At 37.3% G+C, this 18,354-nt stretch overlaps 1 protein-coding gene across 50 annotated transcripts in view; it reads left to right on the top strand.

The window, feature by feature from the left end:
* The window catches only part of ppip5k1a (diphosphoinositol pentakisphosphate kinase 1a), a 62,969-nt gene that overhangs the window by 1,048 nt on the left and 43,567 nt on the right, over positions 1 to 18,354 (top strand). For all 50 annotated transcript variants that reach the window (XM_028015628.1, XM_028015635.1, XM_028015629.1 and 47 more), the window contains exons 2-16: positions 4,842 to 5,300; positions 6,394 to 6,589; positions 8,106 to 8,196; positions 8,294 to 8,379; positions 9,407 to 9,561; positions 10,371 to 10,472; positions 11,472 to 11,633; positions 12,136 to 12,257; positions 12,340 to 12,441; positions 13,508 to 13,594; positions 13,669 to 13,744; positions 13,829 to 13,938; positions 15,197 to 15,282; positions 15,842 to 15,967; positions 17,190 to 17,311. In XM_028015628.1, the coding sequence (XP_027871429.1) occupies positions 5,163 to 5,300; positions 6,394 to 6,589; positions 8,106 to 8,196; positions 8,294 to 8,379; positions 9,407 to 9,561; positions 10,371 to 10,472; positions 11,472 to 11,633; positions 12,136 to 12,257; positions 12,340 to 12,441; positions 13,508 to 13,594; positions 13,669 to 13,744; positions 13,829 to 13,938; positions 15,197 to 15,282; positions 15,842 to 15,967; positions 17,190 to 17,311 (1,761 nt within the window). In that variant the 5' untranslated portion in view covers positions 4,842 to 5,162. The remainder of the gene's footprint in view (positions 1 to 4,841; positions 5,301 to 6,393; positions 6,590 to 8,105; positions 8,197 to 8,293; positions 8,380 to 9,406; positions 9,562 to 10,370; positions 10,473 to 11,471; positions 11,634 to 12,135; positions 12,258 to 12,339; positions 12,442 to 13,507; positions 13,595 to 13,668; positions 13,745 to 13,828; positions 13,939 to 15,196; positions 15,283 to 15,841; positions 15,968 to 17,189; positions 17,312 to 18,354) is intronic.

Here is an 18,354-nt window from a genome sequence, read left to right on the forward strand (position 1 = left end):
AGACATTGATAGATTGTGGAAAATTACTTCAAATATGCAACACTTCTTGTTCAATTCTGCTTCAACTTCAAATAACTTTGTGTTTATTAGGTTGTTAATTAATTTTTTACAAATCAATATTTCCTTAATAGACAGTGATTAAAAAAACAACAACTTTGCACCTGGTCAACTTGTTCGACTAGTTGCCAGTTGCACTGGTGCAACCATGTAATAATATTATATCAAAGTAATAAAATCAAATTGTTTCAGTTTATTTACAAGCCACAAATTCACATTAAAGGTTATCTCAAAAACAATCTAGTTTATGTTCAGGTATAAAAATGAATGCAGTCAAGCAGACATGAAATCCAGGAGTCAAGGTCAGGTTAAATATCCATGACTGAAGCCGGATCTTTAAAGGCAAGGCAGCGAAAAAGGTAATTAGTAACTGACTTTAGATGGGTCAAGGAGAAACCACTGAAAAGTCACTTACATTTTTTTTCCTACTAACATTATTTACAGTTTTATCATGCATTTACGCTAACCAACCTGCAACTGACATACTCAAGTCATAATCAGTTCATTGCAAAATAAAGTACCTAATGTTTATTTTTACTGTTTACATATTTTACTTATCCAGAATATTTTGAATGTAGTTGATTTATTTATTTATTTATTTTTACCCCTCTAGGGGGTCTTTTGTGGGCTCTAGTGTCCCTTATATGATAGTAGGCTGACAGGAAACGGGGAAGGAGAGGGGGGAAGACATGCGGCAAATGTCGCAGGGTCTGGGGTCCGGGAATCGAACCCGCGACGGCTGCGTCGAGGACTCAAGGCCTCCCAACGTGAGTCGCACTATCCACTACGCCACCACGGCACGCCCAGAATGTAGTTGATTTAAATTTTTAAAAAGATATCTGGACTCCATTTTTTGTCTTAAATGTTATGACACGTTGGGGTATTTGAGGTGTAGTTTTGTTCACTTGGGGTAAAATAATTTTAGATTATGGATTACAGTGAACCCTCACTATAATGCGGTTCACCTTTCACGACCTCGCTGCTTCGCGGAGTTTTTTGTGTAGTTTTTTTTCACAGTGCATTATCTTATGCGTCCTGATTGGCTAAACAGTCTCCGCACTTCTTCTCTACCTGTGTGCCAATAACATTACGGTATTTAAAGATACGTAATACAGCTTGGCAAATTTTGGCAAATATTTTTGCCCAGAAGAAAAAAGAGCGACAACAACTACCGATAACTACGTTCTTCTCCCGAAAAAACACATCTGCACCTCAGGCTTCAGAAGAAAAAGACACTAGAGGGGCGTGATGTGGTGGCGTAGTGGTTAGCGCGACCCACGTTGGGAGGCCTTGAGTCCTCGACGCGACCGTCGCGGGTTCGATTCCCGGACCGCAGACCCTGCAACATTTGCCGCATGTCTTCTCCCCTTTTCTTCCCCCTTTCCTGTCAGCCTACTTTCATATATGGGACACTAGAGCCCACAAACGAAAAAAACAAACAGGCACTAGAGAGCGGAGTCAGGCCGCAGCGTCACAGTCAGAGGAACAGTGAAATACGCCAGTCACAATTTGTAATACTGTACTTCGTATTGATGATTAAAATGATTATTTTACTGTAGTTATTTGTAAGAAAGCGTTATATTTGATAAACAAATGCTTAGACCTGAAAACAGGCTTTGTTCTTTGGTTTCAATGTAGAGTATTTAATTATGCTGTATAATAATTGTAAAAAATAAAGGTAACTACTTCACGGGTTCTTTTCGGAACGCAACCCCCGCGAAAAACGAGGGTTCACTGTATACCAGATTATTTAAAACTTTTTTTTAATAGTTGCTGAATGTGGCAGAAAAATCAATGCAAGGAAGTAAAAATGTGACCCAACGTTCATCAACATCATGGCAACCTAAATCACAATAAACGCTGTTAAACAGCTGTTCTTTATTTTAGGTAATTGTTTATTTTTTAAAATTTCAATTAACAGTCGTTCAGCTCCGGGTTTATGAGACCAAACTAAAATAACCCGGAGAGACTTCCTGCTGGGTGAGAGCCACATTTTAATACAATAGGCTCCTTAGAAAATTACTGTTCTATAATTAGCTGTTGTTAAAAGCCCCCTGGCTCCTTTTCATAGCAAAAATAAAAGTTATGCAAAAAAAACTTGATTGGCTATGTTTGACTATGAAGTCAGTAATGAATCCTTCTGGGTTGTCTAGTTTAAAAATAAACCAAAATCAGAGTGAAATGTAACTTCAAATTACATTCAGTTAGAACTGGACAATAAATCAATTACAATATGTATCGCGATAGACACATGATCAATATTAACAGATGATAGAATATTATATAAATTCACTGAATGTTGGTGGCATTGACTAACTCTCTCACTCTTTGGTTACATAGCAACAACCTGCTGCTTAACAAGCAGTTTCAAGTTCCCCCAACTTTGGTTGCCTAGCAACAACCTGCTGAGTAACTGGCGTAGCAGCAGTTTCAAGTTTCTCCACCATGCCTTGTAACTGCTTAAAAATAAAAAAATAATGGCAGGGAGTGAAAGCTGGATAAAACAGTAAAGATCATGCCACCTATTTGGCAGTAAAGTCCTAATTACTTAATTATCGATATCAACAATTATTTATATTGACAGATATGAAACACAAAGATTTTTAGGCATTCAGATTCAAAAATCAATTAAAACATACTTTATTGATCACAAAGGGAAAATAAATGTTGTTGTAACGTGTGTTAATTCAAATTCTTAAGAGTTATTGCAGATAGTGATGACTGTTGGCAGGAAAGATCTTTTGTAGTGGTCTATATTAAAGGTCTAATGTACAAAAGCTTCGAAATGGTGGTTTACCACATTAACATGGTGTTTGTGTGTGTGTGTGTGTGTGGGTGTGGGTGTGTGTGTGTGTGAAAGAAACAAACCACAACCACATGAAATAGGGTGGGGTTTCTTGGATATATTTACCAGATTTCACCAGTTAAAATGTTATTTAACAGCAGTGTTTTTTCTGTGTTAATAGGAAATGGTTGATGATCTGCTTGAATTGCTTCAATTTTCTTGTTTTCTTGGTTTGAGGGATACAGCAGGTCTGTTTTTCGTGTTAAACTGCTTTTCAAGGCCAACAAATGCACACCTTTTACTCTTAACTGAGAAAACGTTTGGTACAACTCAACATATTTTTATTTTTTTACCATGTTTTTTTGTTTCTCATGTGTCCATTGAGCTTGGTTAAAGGGTTTTAAAGGAAACTTGTCCTTGGTGGTGAGAATAAACATTTCTACACCAAGAAAATAGAAAACATTTCATTCAAAAGGAAACTTTATTTTGGTAAATTGGGACTTTTTAATAACCTAAAACACTATACTTTCTACTTCTTCATTGAAATATTGCATGTTTAGTGAGACATAAAGAAAATAATTAATAATTTTTAATTGAAAAAAACAAAATTACGACCCACAATGCAAAAAGTTTAGCTCAGGAGCCGAGGCTGCAAAGGCACCTTGTACTGTGTTTGTGTTTATGGCTTAACATGTAAGAACATCTGATCACTTTTAGAGGTCAAGACAAAAGTAACAGAGTAAAACTTGATGGTAACAAATGTTAGTAAAATAGCCTTGAATAAAAATTATAAGCAGTTCTAAGTTGCATTGTTAAATGTTGGACATTTTGTTTAATTGGAAATGAGACGTGATTGATATTAAATCGATGTGGTTTCAGATAAACAACAAAATTCTTCAAGGGGATCTTGGTCTTTTTTGGCAGCCATGTTTGTTTTCCTTAGCATTGACATCCCAGAAGGGTTGTTTATTGTCTCAGCTGTGTTGAGCTGCGTTCAGTAACGGTAATGTTCACTGCTGCAAAGCCAGTCTGCAGTCCTAGTGTTGTAACATGTCACAAAGCAATAATCAGGTCTGTCTGCTGACTTTCCTGTCTTTAAGCAGCTAATCATCAGTTCGTTAAAATCTGAAGACTCTGGGCTCTTTATTAGTCTTTGCTTCATGTTTACATGTCTACAGAACAGCAGCAGCATTATTATAGCTCTAAACATCTCATTATGAGTCTGATATCTCCAGATTTTTACGTGTTTAAATTCATGTTGCCAATAACCAAAAAGGGCAGCAACTAATGATTTTTAGTTTTCTTTTTGATTAATTAGGGTTGGACAATAAATCAATAACAATATATATTGTGATAGACGTGATCAATATCAATAGATAATAAATCTGATAGAATACTCAATATTTATTATGTAGATACAGTAGTTCTCATGTGATGTCACACTTCTGGAAACTTTGTAGGTGACAGCCATCTTGGTAAGCATCTGTAACTAGCCATCATGACAGTTGCTATGACAACAATAAACTAGCCACAAGCTTAGAAGTAGGTCTTGTTTTGCTAATATCTAATTTATAAACAATATAAATACATTGCAACTATTACTCAATTATAATTTTTGAGTACTCTGCTTTTTTTGTTGGTTGGGAAGCCATGGTTCATCCGTGCTTGCCTACCAAGATGAAGGGTTGTTACTTGCTGGGTAAAGAGCAGTTTCAAGTTCCCCTCCAACTTCAGTTCCCTAGCAACAATCTCCTTAGTAACTGGCGCAGCAGCAGTTTCAGGTTTTTCCTCCGTGACTCAACTGCTTAAGAGAAAAACAATAAACCGTGCAGATGGAAATTATTGAGCTTGTTTTAACTTATAATATGATTGATTATGACGGTATTGGTTACCACGGTAAAAAAAAAAGATTATTGCGACTGGCTTAGTTACCACAATAAAAAAACATGATGTATGATTATATTTATAATGTTTTTCATTGTTTTTGGCGTTAATGCAGGACTGCCCATCGTTTCTGCAAATGGAAGAAAGAACTACAATCGTATAACTGGAGCTTTTGCTGAATATTCAGCCAAACAAAATAACAATCAGCTGAACCAATACTAGAAAATAAAAGACGGAGCAACGCTGCAGCCCCTCTCTTCCTTCAGTCCCGTCCTTTCTGTCTCGCCACCTTGACCTGCCTCTGCTGTGCAGTCGAAGCAGCGGGGTCCTCGTCCCTCGCCGCAGGCCTCGGGCCCTCCCATCGGCGGCCCGCTCCGGCCGTTTGCTGGTGTCTGATGGCGCGGTGGGATGCTAAGGGCAGCCGCGGGAGACTGTGATGTCAGAGCCCAACAGCCCGGGTGAGAGCCAGCGTGGCGCTCCCAGATTCTACGTGGGCTGCGAGGACGATGAGAGCGAGGTGCAGGAGGACAGCATGAGGACAGACATGGACCTGTATGAGGATGACGAAGACACGGTGAGCGTCTCGCCTCTGATTATTAGTGTTTCTTTATTTAAAATCGCTACATTTGGTTAGCTTTATTTGTCCCCAAGGAGCAATTTCAAGGTACAGACACAAAACTGAATTCATAAAATTCACACATGCTAATAAACATATAAATGTAAGTAGATACTAATAAGGTCAGTAATTATGCAGCCTAAGTGCTGCAATGGGCACCAAAAACACCAAATCCTACAAAGTTTTTTTTTTCTATTTTCTAATGCAAACATCTCAATACAGTTGAAATGAGACAAAACTAAATCAAAAGTAAATTTTCTGCAAGACAGATTATTATTTTAGTACATAATTTCTTTATATTGATGAAAAATGACTAGTTCCATTTAGAGGTCATTTCACTTATAATATGGGAAAAAAATAATTTTTATAAATGAAATAATCTGCCAATGGAACTATCAATTATTATTCAATACAAAGAAATTATTGACTTAAAACAAGCTCCTGCAGGAAGGTTTGTTCAAAAATAAACTTGAGCATAAAGAAAACTAATCTAAAAAGGAAATTTTGAGCTGTTTTTTCTTTCAGTTTAATTTTTTTTTCATATTTTGTTGTTTTTTCCCCAGTTTCAGATAATCTTTTTTATTTCTTGGCTCCAGTTTAGCTCCATTCAAAGATGCTGTAAAAGGCTATGCATTTTGCTCAAAGACTGTGAAACTGAAAAAAAGTTCAAAACTTATTTCAGGGATTTTAACTAGAACCGTATGCTTGGGCTGGAGGAGATTTAGATTTTATTCTCAGCTGCAGACGCCTGACTAGGAGATGGCTGCAGCGTAAAACAAAAGATCATCATGTGGAAAAGCCTCATGTCTGTTTTTCTTCCGGAAGCCTTTTAACTGAATAATGTCATTGCTTCTGCCAGAAAACTGAAAATAGGTCACTGCTTTTTATCGTTTTCTGCACTGAATAAATGTCTTCTATTTGCAGGTTTGATATTTCTAATTATTTTGTTTTAAGAACAATATGCTACTGCAATAATAAAATAAATACACTGAAGCTGAGGCCTTTAATTTCTGAGTGATTTGTCCGGTTGACCTGTTTCCATCCCGTTCAGCCCCCGGAGCGACAGATCGTGGTGGGGATCTGCTGCATGATGAAGAAGTCCAAGTCCAAGCCAATGACCCAGATTCTGGAGAGGCTGTGCCGGTTCGAGTACATCACCGTGGTCATCTTCCCAGAGGACACCATCCTCAACGAGCCTGTGGACAAATGGCCGCTGTGTGACTGCCTCATCTCCTTCCACTCCAAAGGTGCCACCCCTCCCACCACAGTGCATGCACACTGACAAAATGGCCCACATGCAAATCATGCATATTTAATCTGCATTATCTTTGCAATCATTTTCTGCTGATATTTCTCTGTGTTTCCTCTACGGACGCAAGCAACTAATCAACTTATGATTTACTATTGATTTAAAATTAGTTCCAGTCGATTAACTAATAACGTCTTTTTAGTCCTTCTTTTAGTGTTGTAGTTTGGTTGCTGCTGGTCATCCTTAGAGGAGTCATTTGATACAGGAATAAAGATGGCGGCCATATTGGAATGTAATAGAGAAACGATCCAAATGGAATCCAACGTGGGATGAAACATTTGCTTTATGCAGCTCCTTTTAGAAATATAAACACTCGACAAGTTCATTAAGTTAAGTTTTCATTTTAATAACGCTTTATTCAGCTGGGTTAAATGACGGCAAAGCGTCAACTTCTTGATCAAAAATGGCTTACCTGCTACTAAGGTGAGGATGAGATGACAGAAAAGCAGAAGCATGGTAAAAAAAAACACATGACGTTAATTAGCACTGTTCATTTTGAGGGCTGCTGTGAGTTAATGCACTTCATGGAGCGAAGTTTTTACTTTCCTTCAAGAGCAACCACAGACAATACTGTGTGAATATCTCTCCGTTTATGGGAAATGAAGTGTTTCTCATATTTATTTCTTTTAGCTTCTATTTTTCTATTTAACAACCTAAAAGCTTCCTTTTTTGTTACATGTGTAAGTTTAATAATGTGAGAAAACCACAATTTGTTTGATTATTCAGGCAGTGTTCAATGCAGCTCACACAAAATATTAATATTACTTAATTCAGCAGATCGTGAAAAATGTAGCCTTTCATGTTATCAATTAATCATTAGTCGATCAATAAGATCAATCGACTTTAGACTATGTCTTTAAAACTGCAGTATGTAACTTTTATTAAAAGTATGTTGTTTTTTTTTTAACAAATTTGTAATATTTGTAAAAAAATATGAGACAGATGAACTGTGAAGCGATGGATTTCCTCCACCTCCTCCCTGAGCCGCAGAAATGTACCAAAAACAACCAATCAGAACCAGGAGGCGGGTCTTAGCGCTGTCAATCATCAGTGAGAGAACTTACAGTGACAGGAAAACTGGTTTTACAATATCATCAGTAGCTATGCTAACTGGTGTTAGCATTAACATAAGATCTGCTGACGGGGCATTGGAGAGGCAACAAGCAACGCCACACAACGCCACATTAACTAAGACCCGCCTCCTCACTCTGATTGGTTGTTTGTAGTTAGTACTGGGAGAAGGCAGAGGAGCTAAATTGTTTTAGAGATTATTTGTCTCATACCATACTGACAGTTTCTACAAATATGTAAAAAAAATAAATTTTCTATATCAAAGTTTCTACAAATATGTAAAAGAATATATTTTTTTACATAAGTTATACTGCAGCTTTAATCGATAAGTTCCCCCATCTTAAAGGTTTAAAAAATTTTTTTTTTGTGTCTCCTTTTTGTAGGATTCCCTCTGGACAATGCGGTGAGCTACGCCAAACTGAGGAGCCCTCTATTCATCAACGACCTGAACATGCAGTACTATATTCAGGACAGGTGCATCTGCCTCACCCTAACCCTAACCCTCCAACAAAACAAACATCTATTGGTGTCTTTTATTTATCATCAGGGTTTGTTTGTGTGTGTTTTCCAGGAGAGAAGTGTATCGGATCCTACAGGAGGAGGGGATCGAGCTGCCGCGTTACGCTGTGCTGAACCGCGACCCAGCTAAACCAAATGGTCAGCCTCATATTCCTGTTTGTGCTTTGAACTTATTGTATCAGGCATTATTTATTCAGCCGGGTTCTGGTTCTGTGGCAGCTATGGGATAAATATAGCGCTGGATGTTCTGCAGGGACGAGTTTCCCTCATTAGGTTCTGTGACATAAAGGTTCTGGCACTTGGATCAGATGTTTTACGTGTTTAGGAGAGCTTCTTCTCAGGCCTCAGCAGTGAACGCCGCAGGGTCAACGTTTCCTGTGTGTGTTCGGCTGGACAATAAATCAATAATGATATAGATCACTATAGATCAATATCGGTAGAATATTCTCTCACTGCTAGCTAAGCTAGGTTGTTGAAATCAACTAACTCACTCACTCTTTGGTTACCTAGCAACAACCTGCTGGTTTCAAGTTCCCCCAACTTCGATTACCTAGCAACAGCCTGCTGCGTAGCTTGCGTGCCTCATGAAAATAAAAATAAAAGTAGCTGCTTAAAAATAAAAAAACAACACCGTGGGGAGTAAACTGGATGAAACAGGAAGGATCATGCCACCTACTAGACAGGATTTCAGATATTTAAAACATAAACTAATCAAGAATTATGACTGATGTGAAGTGCTTATTTTGTGATTATAGGCCTGTCGCAAAAAATCAATAAATCATATCATAAATTAATTCCATTTGCAAGATTTATCTTTTTTTTCTCTCTCTCTGTTTCTACCAAAAACTGGAAGCTGGACACTTTTTTAATTAAAGGTTATTAAAGGACAATTTTGTTTAGAGAGACTTCATAATTCATTTTGTTTGTTTATTTTGGATATTTAAAATGTCTTCCTGTTCCGAGTGTTAATTGCTCTTTGCGAATGTGTTCTTACATTTTTTATGTTATTGCCATTATATTGCATGTAAATGGTCTCAAAACAATATTATCATTTATCACAATAACTTCTGGGACAATTTATTGTCCAGCAACATTTGTTTTCATGACGGACCTAATTGTTTTTCAGCCATATTGTCCAGCCCAATGTGTGTGTGTGTGTATTCAGAGTGTAACCTGGTGGAAGGGGAGGACCATGTGGAGGTGAACGGGGAAATCTTCCAGAAACCTTTTGTGGAGAAGCCCGTTTGTGCTGAGGACCACAACGTCTACATCTACTACCCCACATCAGCAGGCGGCGGCAGCCAGAGACTCTTCAGAAAGGTCGTGACCTCCACATTCATGACTCGTGTAGTAATTCAGATTGGTCCGACCAAACTACAGGCAGCAAACATTTATGTTTCCTTATTATACACAGGCTTCCAGTGTGACTTTAATTAAGTGTTTTCAAGGTCAAGATTATAAACTACTTATATTATTATTATTATTGTTTTATGTGTTTTTATTAAATTATGTTTTAACTAAATAAAATTTTTAGCTTTATTAATATTTTATAATGAATAACTAAATATATAGTTATTTTAAACATATATTTTAAAATAAATAAAAAAAATAAAAATATATATTTATTTTTTTGAAAAATAAATGCAATAATAAATAAATAATACAGAAGAGAAATAAAAAATTTAGAGCTGGAACGATTAATTAGATTTTTTGCGATTAGTTGGTTAGTGTACAGAGTAAAAAAAAACAACGTATTAAGATCAGTAACTGAGCCAAACTGTACAAAAAAAAGTTCCTTTAATTGAAATGCATCCAACGTTGAGGAGAGATGAAAGAAAACAGACTCTTAAAAATCCAACAAGCTGATCAGAAGTCAGAAAAGATTTCTTCGACTTTGTTTCCACACATTTTCCAGTCAGAAAATTCAAAAATATTTCAAAATAAGAGCACACTTAATGCTTCTACGTTGTGTTTTATGGCTTTCTGTCATCCTCTGGGACATTTGCTGTATTTATAGCCTGTAGCTTATGCAAATTTTTACATTTTAGTTAAACCAGCGTCTCAGTTTCTAAAAGAAGTTGTGTGAAAAGAGAAGAAGAAGAACTGAACTTGGTCTCTGCTTTGTGCAGATCGGGAGCCGGAGCAGCGTCTACTCTCCAGAGAGCAGCGTGAGGAAGACTGGCTCCTACATTTATGAAGAGTTCATGCCGACTGACGGCACGGATGTTAAGGTTTGGGCAAAACATGCTGAGTTACCGCAGCGTGGGGGCAGTTATTATGTTTTCATTTTGTATAAACATAGATTACTCGCACTCACACCCAGTCCATTTAACCATTTAGAAACAAACAAAAGGCCTTAAAATGAGTAAAATGGAGCCAGTCCAAAGAAGCTGTCAGGAGTGGAGTTGCAGCAGAGCGGAGGCTGGCTCTGCAGTGCGTGTTTCACATGGAACGTCACTTATGATGGCCGACATGTTTCTCTGTGTGAATAACCAGACTTCTGCAGTCCAGGCCAGAAGTTTGCATTCACTCATCAGATTCAGAAAAATCAGATAAACTAAAGGTTTTTAATAATTTAATGGATTATTCAGGTTGGACTCTGGAAGTCTGAGAATTTTTCAGATATGGACTTTGAGATCCAAAATGGCCGCTCCTCGCATCAGCAATACCAAACTAAGGCTGAAGCAATTAATCGTGATTAATCGACTATTGAAATATTCATCAACTAATTTAGTAATTAACAGGCATATCCAGACTAAATCAGAGCCAAATCTACACAAAAAATATGTATGCATATGTAGAAAGCTGTTTGTGTTTGTCTGTCCTACTCAGAACTTCATAAGTGGTCGTTTTAGCTTCACCTGGTTAAATTCTGTAAGAAAAACAAATCTCTCTTATATTTTGTATTCAGTTATTAATTATTTGTGCATGTAGATTTCTCTTCACATACGTGTTTAAATCACAGATTGCAGCTAATTTGTAATGTTTTTATGTATTCACATGAAACTTGTGAGGTGGGACTTGAGGATTTCTAATCGTAGGCCCTGTTGCTACCTGCCAGTAACATATCAACTACTCTCAAACTCACAACAGAACCCCTGCTTCTGCACATGTAAACGTTTTGATTTTCATGAGTTTTGCAGCAGATAAACAGGTCGTAGTTTACTGGTTGAGACTTGGAGCTCTGATGTAACAGAACTGCTGGTTCTGGGGTTTGTGTCGGACTGCAGGTGTACACCGTCGGGCCGGACTACGCCCACGCCGAGGCCCGGAAGTCTCCTGCGCTGGATGGGAAGGTGGAGCGCGACAGCGAGGGGAAGGAGGTCCGTTACCCCGTCATACTCTCGGCCATGGAGAAACTGGTGGCCCGGAAAGTCTGCTTGGCTTTCAAGGTACGCCGGCTTCCACCGTGGTGTTTACTCCATCATATTTCAGTGTGTTAGCACTGAAACGATTTATTGTAATTAATCAATTCTTGAAATAATTGTCCACTAATTTAGTGGAACAACATAATCAGAACAGTGCTTAAGCTCAAACTGTAGAACAATACATTTAAGATATTTAAATCAGAAGAGATTTGCATTTAAGATAAAACAAACCTTTCCCTGTAAATGCGTCCTGCAGATGCATCCTTTCCTACAGATAATTGAGCGTAAACTAAAGTAATGTTGATTTGCATTTACGCAATAGGACGTTTATTTTGATGTTTAAAAAATTATTTAATTTGTTTATTTGTATTTTCTTAATGTATTTTTATATTGTATAGAAAAACTTAATTGTTTAAATAAAAAATCTACAAGGTTTGCCAATTTATTTTCAATCAAAGTAATTGATTTCTAAGATAATCATTAGTTTCAGCCATAATCTGTGTTTACTCTTGTTCTTCCACCGCAGCAAACGGTGTGCGGCTTCGACCTGCTCCGAGCCAACGGACACTCCTATGTTTGTGACGTGAACGGTTTCAGCTTCGTCAAGAACTCGATGAAATACTACGACGACTGCGCCAAGATCCTCGGGTACCGGCTTTTCTTTCTCACCTGCTTTTTTCAACATTTCTGAGTGTTTATTTGAGCTTTTGCTGTTGATGAAATGTCTCAGGAACATCGTGATGCGAGAGCTGGCGCCTCAGTTCCAGATTCCCTGGTCGATCCCAACGGAGGCAGAGGACATCCCGATTGTTCCCACCACTTCAGGGACCATGTAAAACCCGATTAATGGACTCACCTCATCACTGACTGTATTTCCAGTTGTCTTAAAACTGTGCAAATCGAAATTACAAAAATAAATTTTCTTAATGGAAACATGTCAGTTTTGAAAAAGCAAAATGTTTTTGTGTAGAATAAGATGGTTTTTTAGTGCATTTTGCAAAACTGCAACGAAAACACTTATTTCGCGTTATGTCAGTTTGCTTTCCAGCAGCTTATTTGCTGGCACTGGCTTCCTTGAACATCAGAGGCCTGACAGCATAGCAAAGCTCATCAAAGTTGAGTTTCTCATTGGAAAGTGTTGAATCCATGGCTGTAAAAAAAATACAAAATTGCAGACTAAAATTTTCCCAAAAGGCTGCAAACAAAAGTAACTTCTCCCGCTGACATCTCGTCTGATGGCTACAACAGCATAGTAGACAGAAGAAAAGAATTCTCCCAAAAAATTTAGGAATTTTGAAATTGACGAGAAAGTTTATAGAAAAAACATGGAAATTTCTGAAATCCAAAAGTTGAAAATTCGCAAGACAAAATCTCTGAAATTTTAAGATGCGATAAATCTTCTAGAACAATATCTGAAATTTTCTGAGCTCATAAAGTCGAAATTTTTTTACTTTTGCAAATTCTCTGAGTTTTAAAATTAGAAAACTTTCCAGAAAAATAGTTTACGAATTTGTTTTTCTTACAGAATTTAACCAGGTGAAGCTAAAACGACCAAATTTAAAATTTTTGGATTCAGGAAATTCCTGCGTTTTTTTTTTTTTTTTTTTAGAAATTTCTTAATTTATTCTAAAGATTTCTGAGTTTTGTTTTCTATCTACAATGGCCATAATATGTCATCATAGATTGTTTATGATGAACGCCAGTATTATAAGTGTTCACATTCGTTGGCAACATAAATTTTAATGACCTATCATGTGAACAAGTTTATTCATGTCTTTAATGGTAACGCCACAAATGCGAAATTGTGCATTTTTGAAAAATGTTTTGCACACGTTTGTAATGGAGACGTAGCTACTGTGGCTTAAACATTTTCATTAATTTACTCTGAACCTGTCCAGGATGGAGCTACGCAGTGTCATCGCTGTCATCCGTCATGGAGACAGAACGCCCAAACAGAAGATGAAGATGGAAGTTCGCAACCCCATGTGAGTTTTTCCCTCTGCAGACCGATCACTAAACGCCACATTGAAAGACCAACTGTTCATTTGTTTCCCTTCAGGTTCTTTGATCTGTTTGAAAAATATGACGGATACAAAACAGGAAAGTTGAAACTCAAGAAGCCGAAACAGCTGCAGGTGAAACAGTCGATCTTGACGTCTGAGGTGCAGAAATGTCAGCACTGGACGCTCTGACGGTTTCTCCTTCTGACCGTCTCACAGGAGGTGCTGGACATCACCCGGCAGCTGCTGATTGATCTGGGGCAGCGCAACGACTGCGAGATCGAAGAAAAGAAGTCCAAACTGGAGCAGCTGAAGACGGTTTTAGAAATGTAGGTGAAGAAAGTCTGATGATTAACCTCGTTTCCCTGGAAGCTCCTAAAAATGGCAACTTCTTACCAGGTTATTAAAAGCACAAGCATGGCCGCAGCCTGTGATAAATTAGCTTTTGTTGGACGATTTTGTCCTTGTTCTCCTCCAACTTCCTTAAAAGCTCGCTGCTCAGTTTTCTCACTGTTTATAAAATAAACGTCTGCTGAGAAAAGAGTGGAAGCAGACCTATGAGGTCATAGCAGAATGCTTTGGGCCTTTTTTATGATTGAAACCAGTCCGTCTTTACAAGGTTGCAGTTCTTCTGATAAGCCTGCAGTGAGTTCAGTAACAGACGATGCATGCTTTCCTGAAACACAGGTTAAAATTTGCTTATTATACTTCCTTTAACAGGTTAGAATAGATATATGGCCTATACAAAATATGTTCATTACATTTTTTAAACAAAATCATCCTCAGGTGATCTGATTTTTGAGCTGTTTTAGGGCATCTTGTCACTTTAAATCCAAATAACTTGCTGCTGGCCACGCCCCCCACCTCAACGTTTATACTCGCACCTGAAAATGGCTCCAATCAGATGCGTAATTATACAACCGTACATTTTTGAAAAGCATTAGCAGAACCTCCTGCACAACCATCAGGAATGCAACAAGTTGTTTTTGGATGGTGAGTCAACAACAAAAGCTGGCCAATCCGGCTGGAGTTCCGCTTCGGTTGCTAGGTAACAGAGATTTGCTCAGCTAGGGTTGCTAGGTAACGGCGCAGTGGCCGTGAAATGTGACATAACAATGAACTCAATTTAAAAGTAATTTATTGATCCCGAAAGGGAAATTAGATAGGAAAGTTTTTAAACGGCTTGTTTTCCAGCCACAGAAAAACATGAACTTATTCTCAAATGCTTGTAGTCAAAACCAAGCTTATAAAGAGGGGAAAAATGCATTCGTCACAGAACCAGCCAAATTATGAAAAGAACTTGAGATTTATAGTTCAGAAAATATGGTATGTTAAAGGAAATTGGAAGGAAAATCTGCAGTAGAAAAAGGTGCATAAACCACAAACGACAGGGTTAACACCAGCAAGTTGACCTCTACTGGTGGAAACAGAGCCCCAAAAGTTAAAGTTTCAATATTTCTGCTCTTAAAATAACTTTTATAAGCCCAATTTACAGTTTTAATGTTGATTAGTTATGATAATCAAATCAAAAATGCTTGAGAAACTTTGGAAGTATTTTTGTTTTTTGATATTTTTCTGGTTCTAAAGGTACGGTCACTTCTCTGGGATCAACAGGAAAGTGCAGCTGACTTACCTGCCCCATGGGCAGCCGAAAACCTCCAGCGAAGACGAAGGTTCACACATTTATTTGTTCGTTTATTTAAACCTGCAGTTTGCAACTTTTATAAGGAATATGTTTTTACATATTTGGTGAAACTGTTAGAATGTCGTGACAGGATGGGTTGAGACAGATGATCTGTGAACAAATCGAGCTTCTCCTCCTTCTCCCAGTGCTAACCAGAAACAACCAATCAGAGCCAGAAGGCGGGTCTTAGCACTGTCAATCAATCCCTTGAATGCTAAGGCTAGTTAGTATAGCCACGGATGATTTTGGATAACAGCCTGTAGTGATGAGTTGGTTCTCTGACATTAGCCCACTAATGTTCACAAGGTTGATTGACAGCTCTAAGACCCGCCTCCTGACTCTGATTGGATGTTGACTGCAACCATAGCTCATGATGGAGGTGAAGGAGATTTTGTTTTTTCACAGGTTATCCGTCTCATATTAAACTGCCACAACATGGTGACAGTTTTAACAAATAAACTTTTTTTTTTAAAATAAAAGTTACATCCTCCAGATTTAAGATTTATGTTCATATCAGTTTTTAATTTTACTGGTTCGGTCCGTTTCAGACACACGTAAGGAAGGTCAGTCCCTACTGCTGGTGCTGAAGTGGGGAGGAGAGCTGACTCCTGCTGGCCGGGTGCAGGCGGAGGAGCTGGGCAGAGCCTTTCGCTGCATATACCCTGGCGGTCAAGGTGAGAATTGCTTAAAATCACATAAATTAGAATTACAAAAATAAACTTGCTTAATGGAGTACCTCTGGTGGCGCTGCACCGAGAACCACAGAAGGAAATAACACAAAAACCTCTGTAGAAGGCGCTGAGCGCAACTTCCTTCTATATGAAATGTAAACAAAAACGGAGTGACGTCAGATTTTAGCGGTTTGAGGATTTCTGTTTTGTTTTTGGCTAAAATCCAGGAGCCATTTCTCCTGCTGGCGTTGGACTCCCATATGGGCCAGACACCATAATTAATCTTGCTGAGCGATAAATTGTGGCAATAGTTATTGCAATAAGTGATAATATTGTTGTTTTGATGCCATCAAGTAATATATTGATAATGGCATTATAATGCAAGTTGTCTCACTTAAATATCAATAAACTTTAATTTTCTACAGAAAATGGTGGTGTGTTAGAGCCATTCTAGATGAATATAAAGGAGTAAATTTCCTCCAAAATCCTCAAAAGAAATTTCCTAGAAAAAAAGAAAAATATCTCAAATTAATCTAAAAATGTTTGAGTTTTTTCCTTGCAAATCTTTGACTTTTGAAACTCAAATTTTAAAGATATTTTTATAGAAAATTTTCTTGATCAATTTCAAAATTTCAGATATATTTTTTTTTACCAATTTTTTTTACTTTTGGAGCTCAAAAATTTTCTCTTTTTTTTAAGTGTTTGTGATTAATCTAAAAATTTCTGCATTTTTTAGCTGAAATTTACTCTTTTATTTCTTTACTTTCTATGACGACCGTATTACGCCATTGTACTTAATTTCTCAGTTCCAGTCAATACTTGGACTAGAAGATATTTTAAATATCCAAAGTAAAGCACAACATCCAAAAACAATAAATAAAACAGAAATACAAAGCCAAAATTCTAAAAACAAGAAATTATTACAATCTCTGAAAACAAAATATTAATCATCAGAATAGAACATATCAGAATCCCTTTAATTGATCATATGATTCATTGATTCATTGATTAATTGCTTGCTGCAGCAGGTTTACACATTTGTTTTGGTTTCCACACCATTCAGATTTTTACTTCAGTGGAATTTCTTTCCACCTCTTTGTTTTCTGTTGCTTCATCTCAGAAGATCCCAATAAAATCCTCGGAAGAAACAAAATGTGAAAAAGCTCATTGTGTTTAGAAAGCAGCATCCAAGTTTGTTGACGCCATTCTTGCTGGTTTGATGTAGGAGACTATGCTGGATTTCCGGGCTGCGGGTTGCTACGGTTACACAGCACCTACAGACACGACCTGAAGATCTACGCGTCGGACGAAGGCCGGGTGCAGATGACGGCGGCTTCCTTCGCAAAGGTATTCTGTAATATTCAGCATATGATCACGTTAATGATGAACCAGCAATAAGCGGAAAATTATCAAGTTTTATTTACTGTGTGTTTTTCTGGGTCTGGAAAAATATTTGAGTTTCCGCCATTTTACAAATTGAATTTAACGCTTTAACCTCTAGTTGTTCAGTTGGTGCCTGAGAACCATCTAAAGCTAAATGTTCACTCTGATTTCACAGCTTCTTTTGGATTCGGGATGATTGGAAATTGGGGGACAGAGAAGCAGGATTAATATTTTTACTGTACACAAAAAAACATCACAAAGCTTCTTTTTCCATGCAGCTATTCACTACGGAACAGCAAAGTCTATTAATCTAAGATAATTAACTGGACGTGGAATAGATCTGCAGAATTCCTGATCTTTTCTGGTTTTAATAAACTCCTGATTAATTTTCCTTACGAAAACAAAACATGTCATGTTTATGAGTCAGTTCCCTTTGTAAAGCCAGAAACTTGTTGATTTTATTCTAGTTCTGTATTGTTACATATAATTGATTTGGGTCATTTCAGTCAGTTCTACGGAAGAGGATTAGGGCCAATGAAAAAAAAATAAAACAATTTTAAGATTAATCTCAGAAGTCTGACACTTGGTAATTAAAGTCACAATTCTGAGTATAATGTCAGAATTTTGAGAAAAAAATTCTAAATTCTGAGAAAAAAGTCAAAATTTAGAGAAAGAAAGTTAGGTTTCTGAATTTAAAGTGAGATTATTATTTTTTTTCCAAATCTACTGCCTTAGTGAACCTGAAATTTCCTCCACCAAATATAGAGAAATGCTCTGAAAAACACAGAATCGTTGATCATTCCTGTTCTGGGAGTTGGCCGGAGTAGAGTATGGGTCCAACTCCAAGCATTTGTGTTTAGCAATGGCCCTGCATGTGGCACCATTTACATTTTTTATTTGTATTTTTTAGAAGCAGAATGAAGTTTTGCAGATCCCAAACAGTTTAAGCTGCACAGGTTCTGAGATCCAAAATGAGATGTTTTCCACTCACTTTAGAAACATTGTCA

Source organism: Xiphophorus couchianus, chromosome 4 (genome assembly GCF_001444195.1).
Source record: "Xiphophorus couchianus chromosome 4, X_couchianus-1.0, whole genome shotgun sequence".
Lineage (NCBI taxonomy): Eukaryota > Metazoa > Chordata > Actinopteri > Cyprinodontiformes > Poeciliidae > Xiphophorus > Xiphophorus couchianus.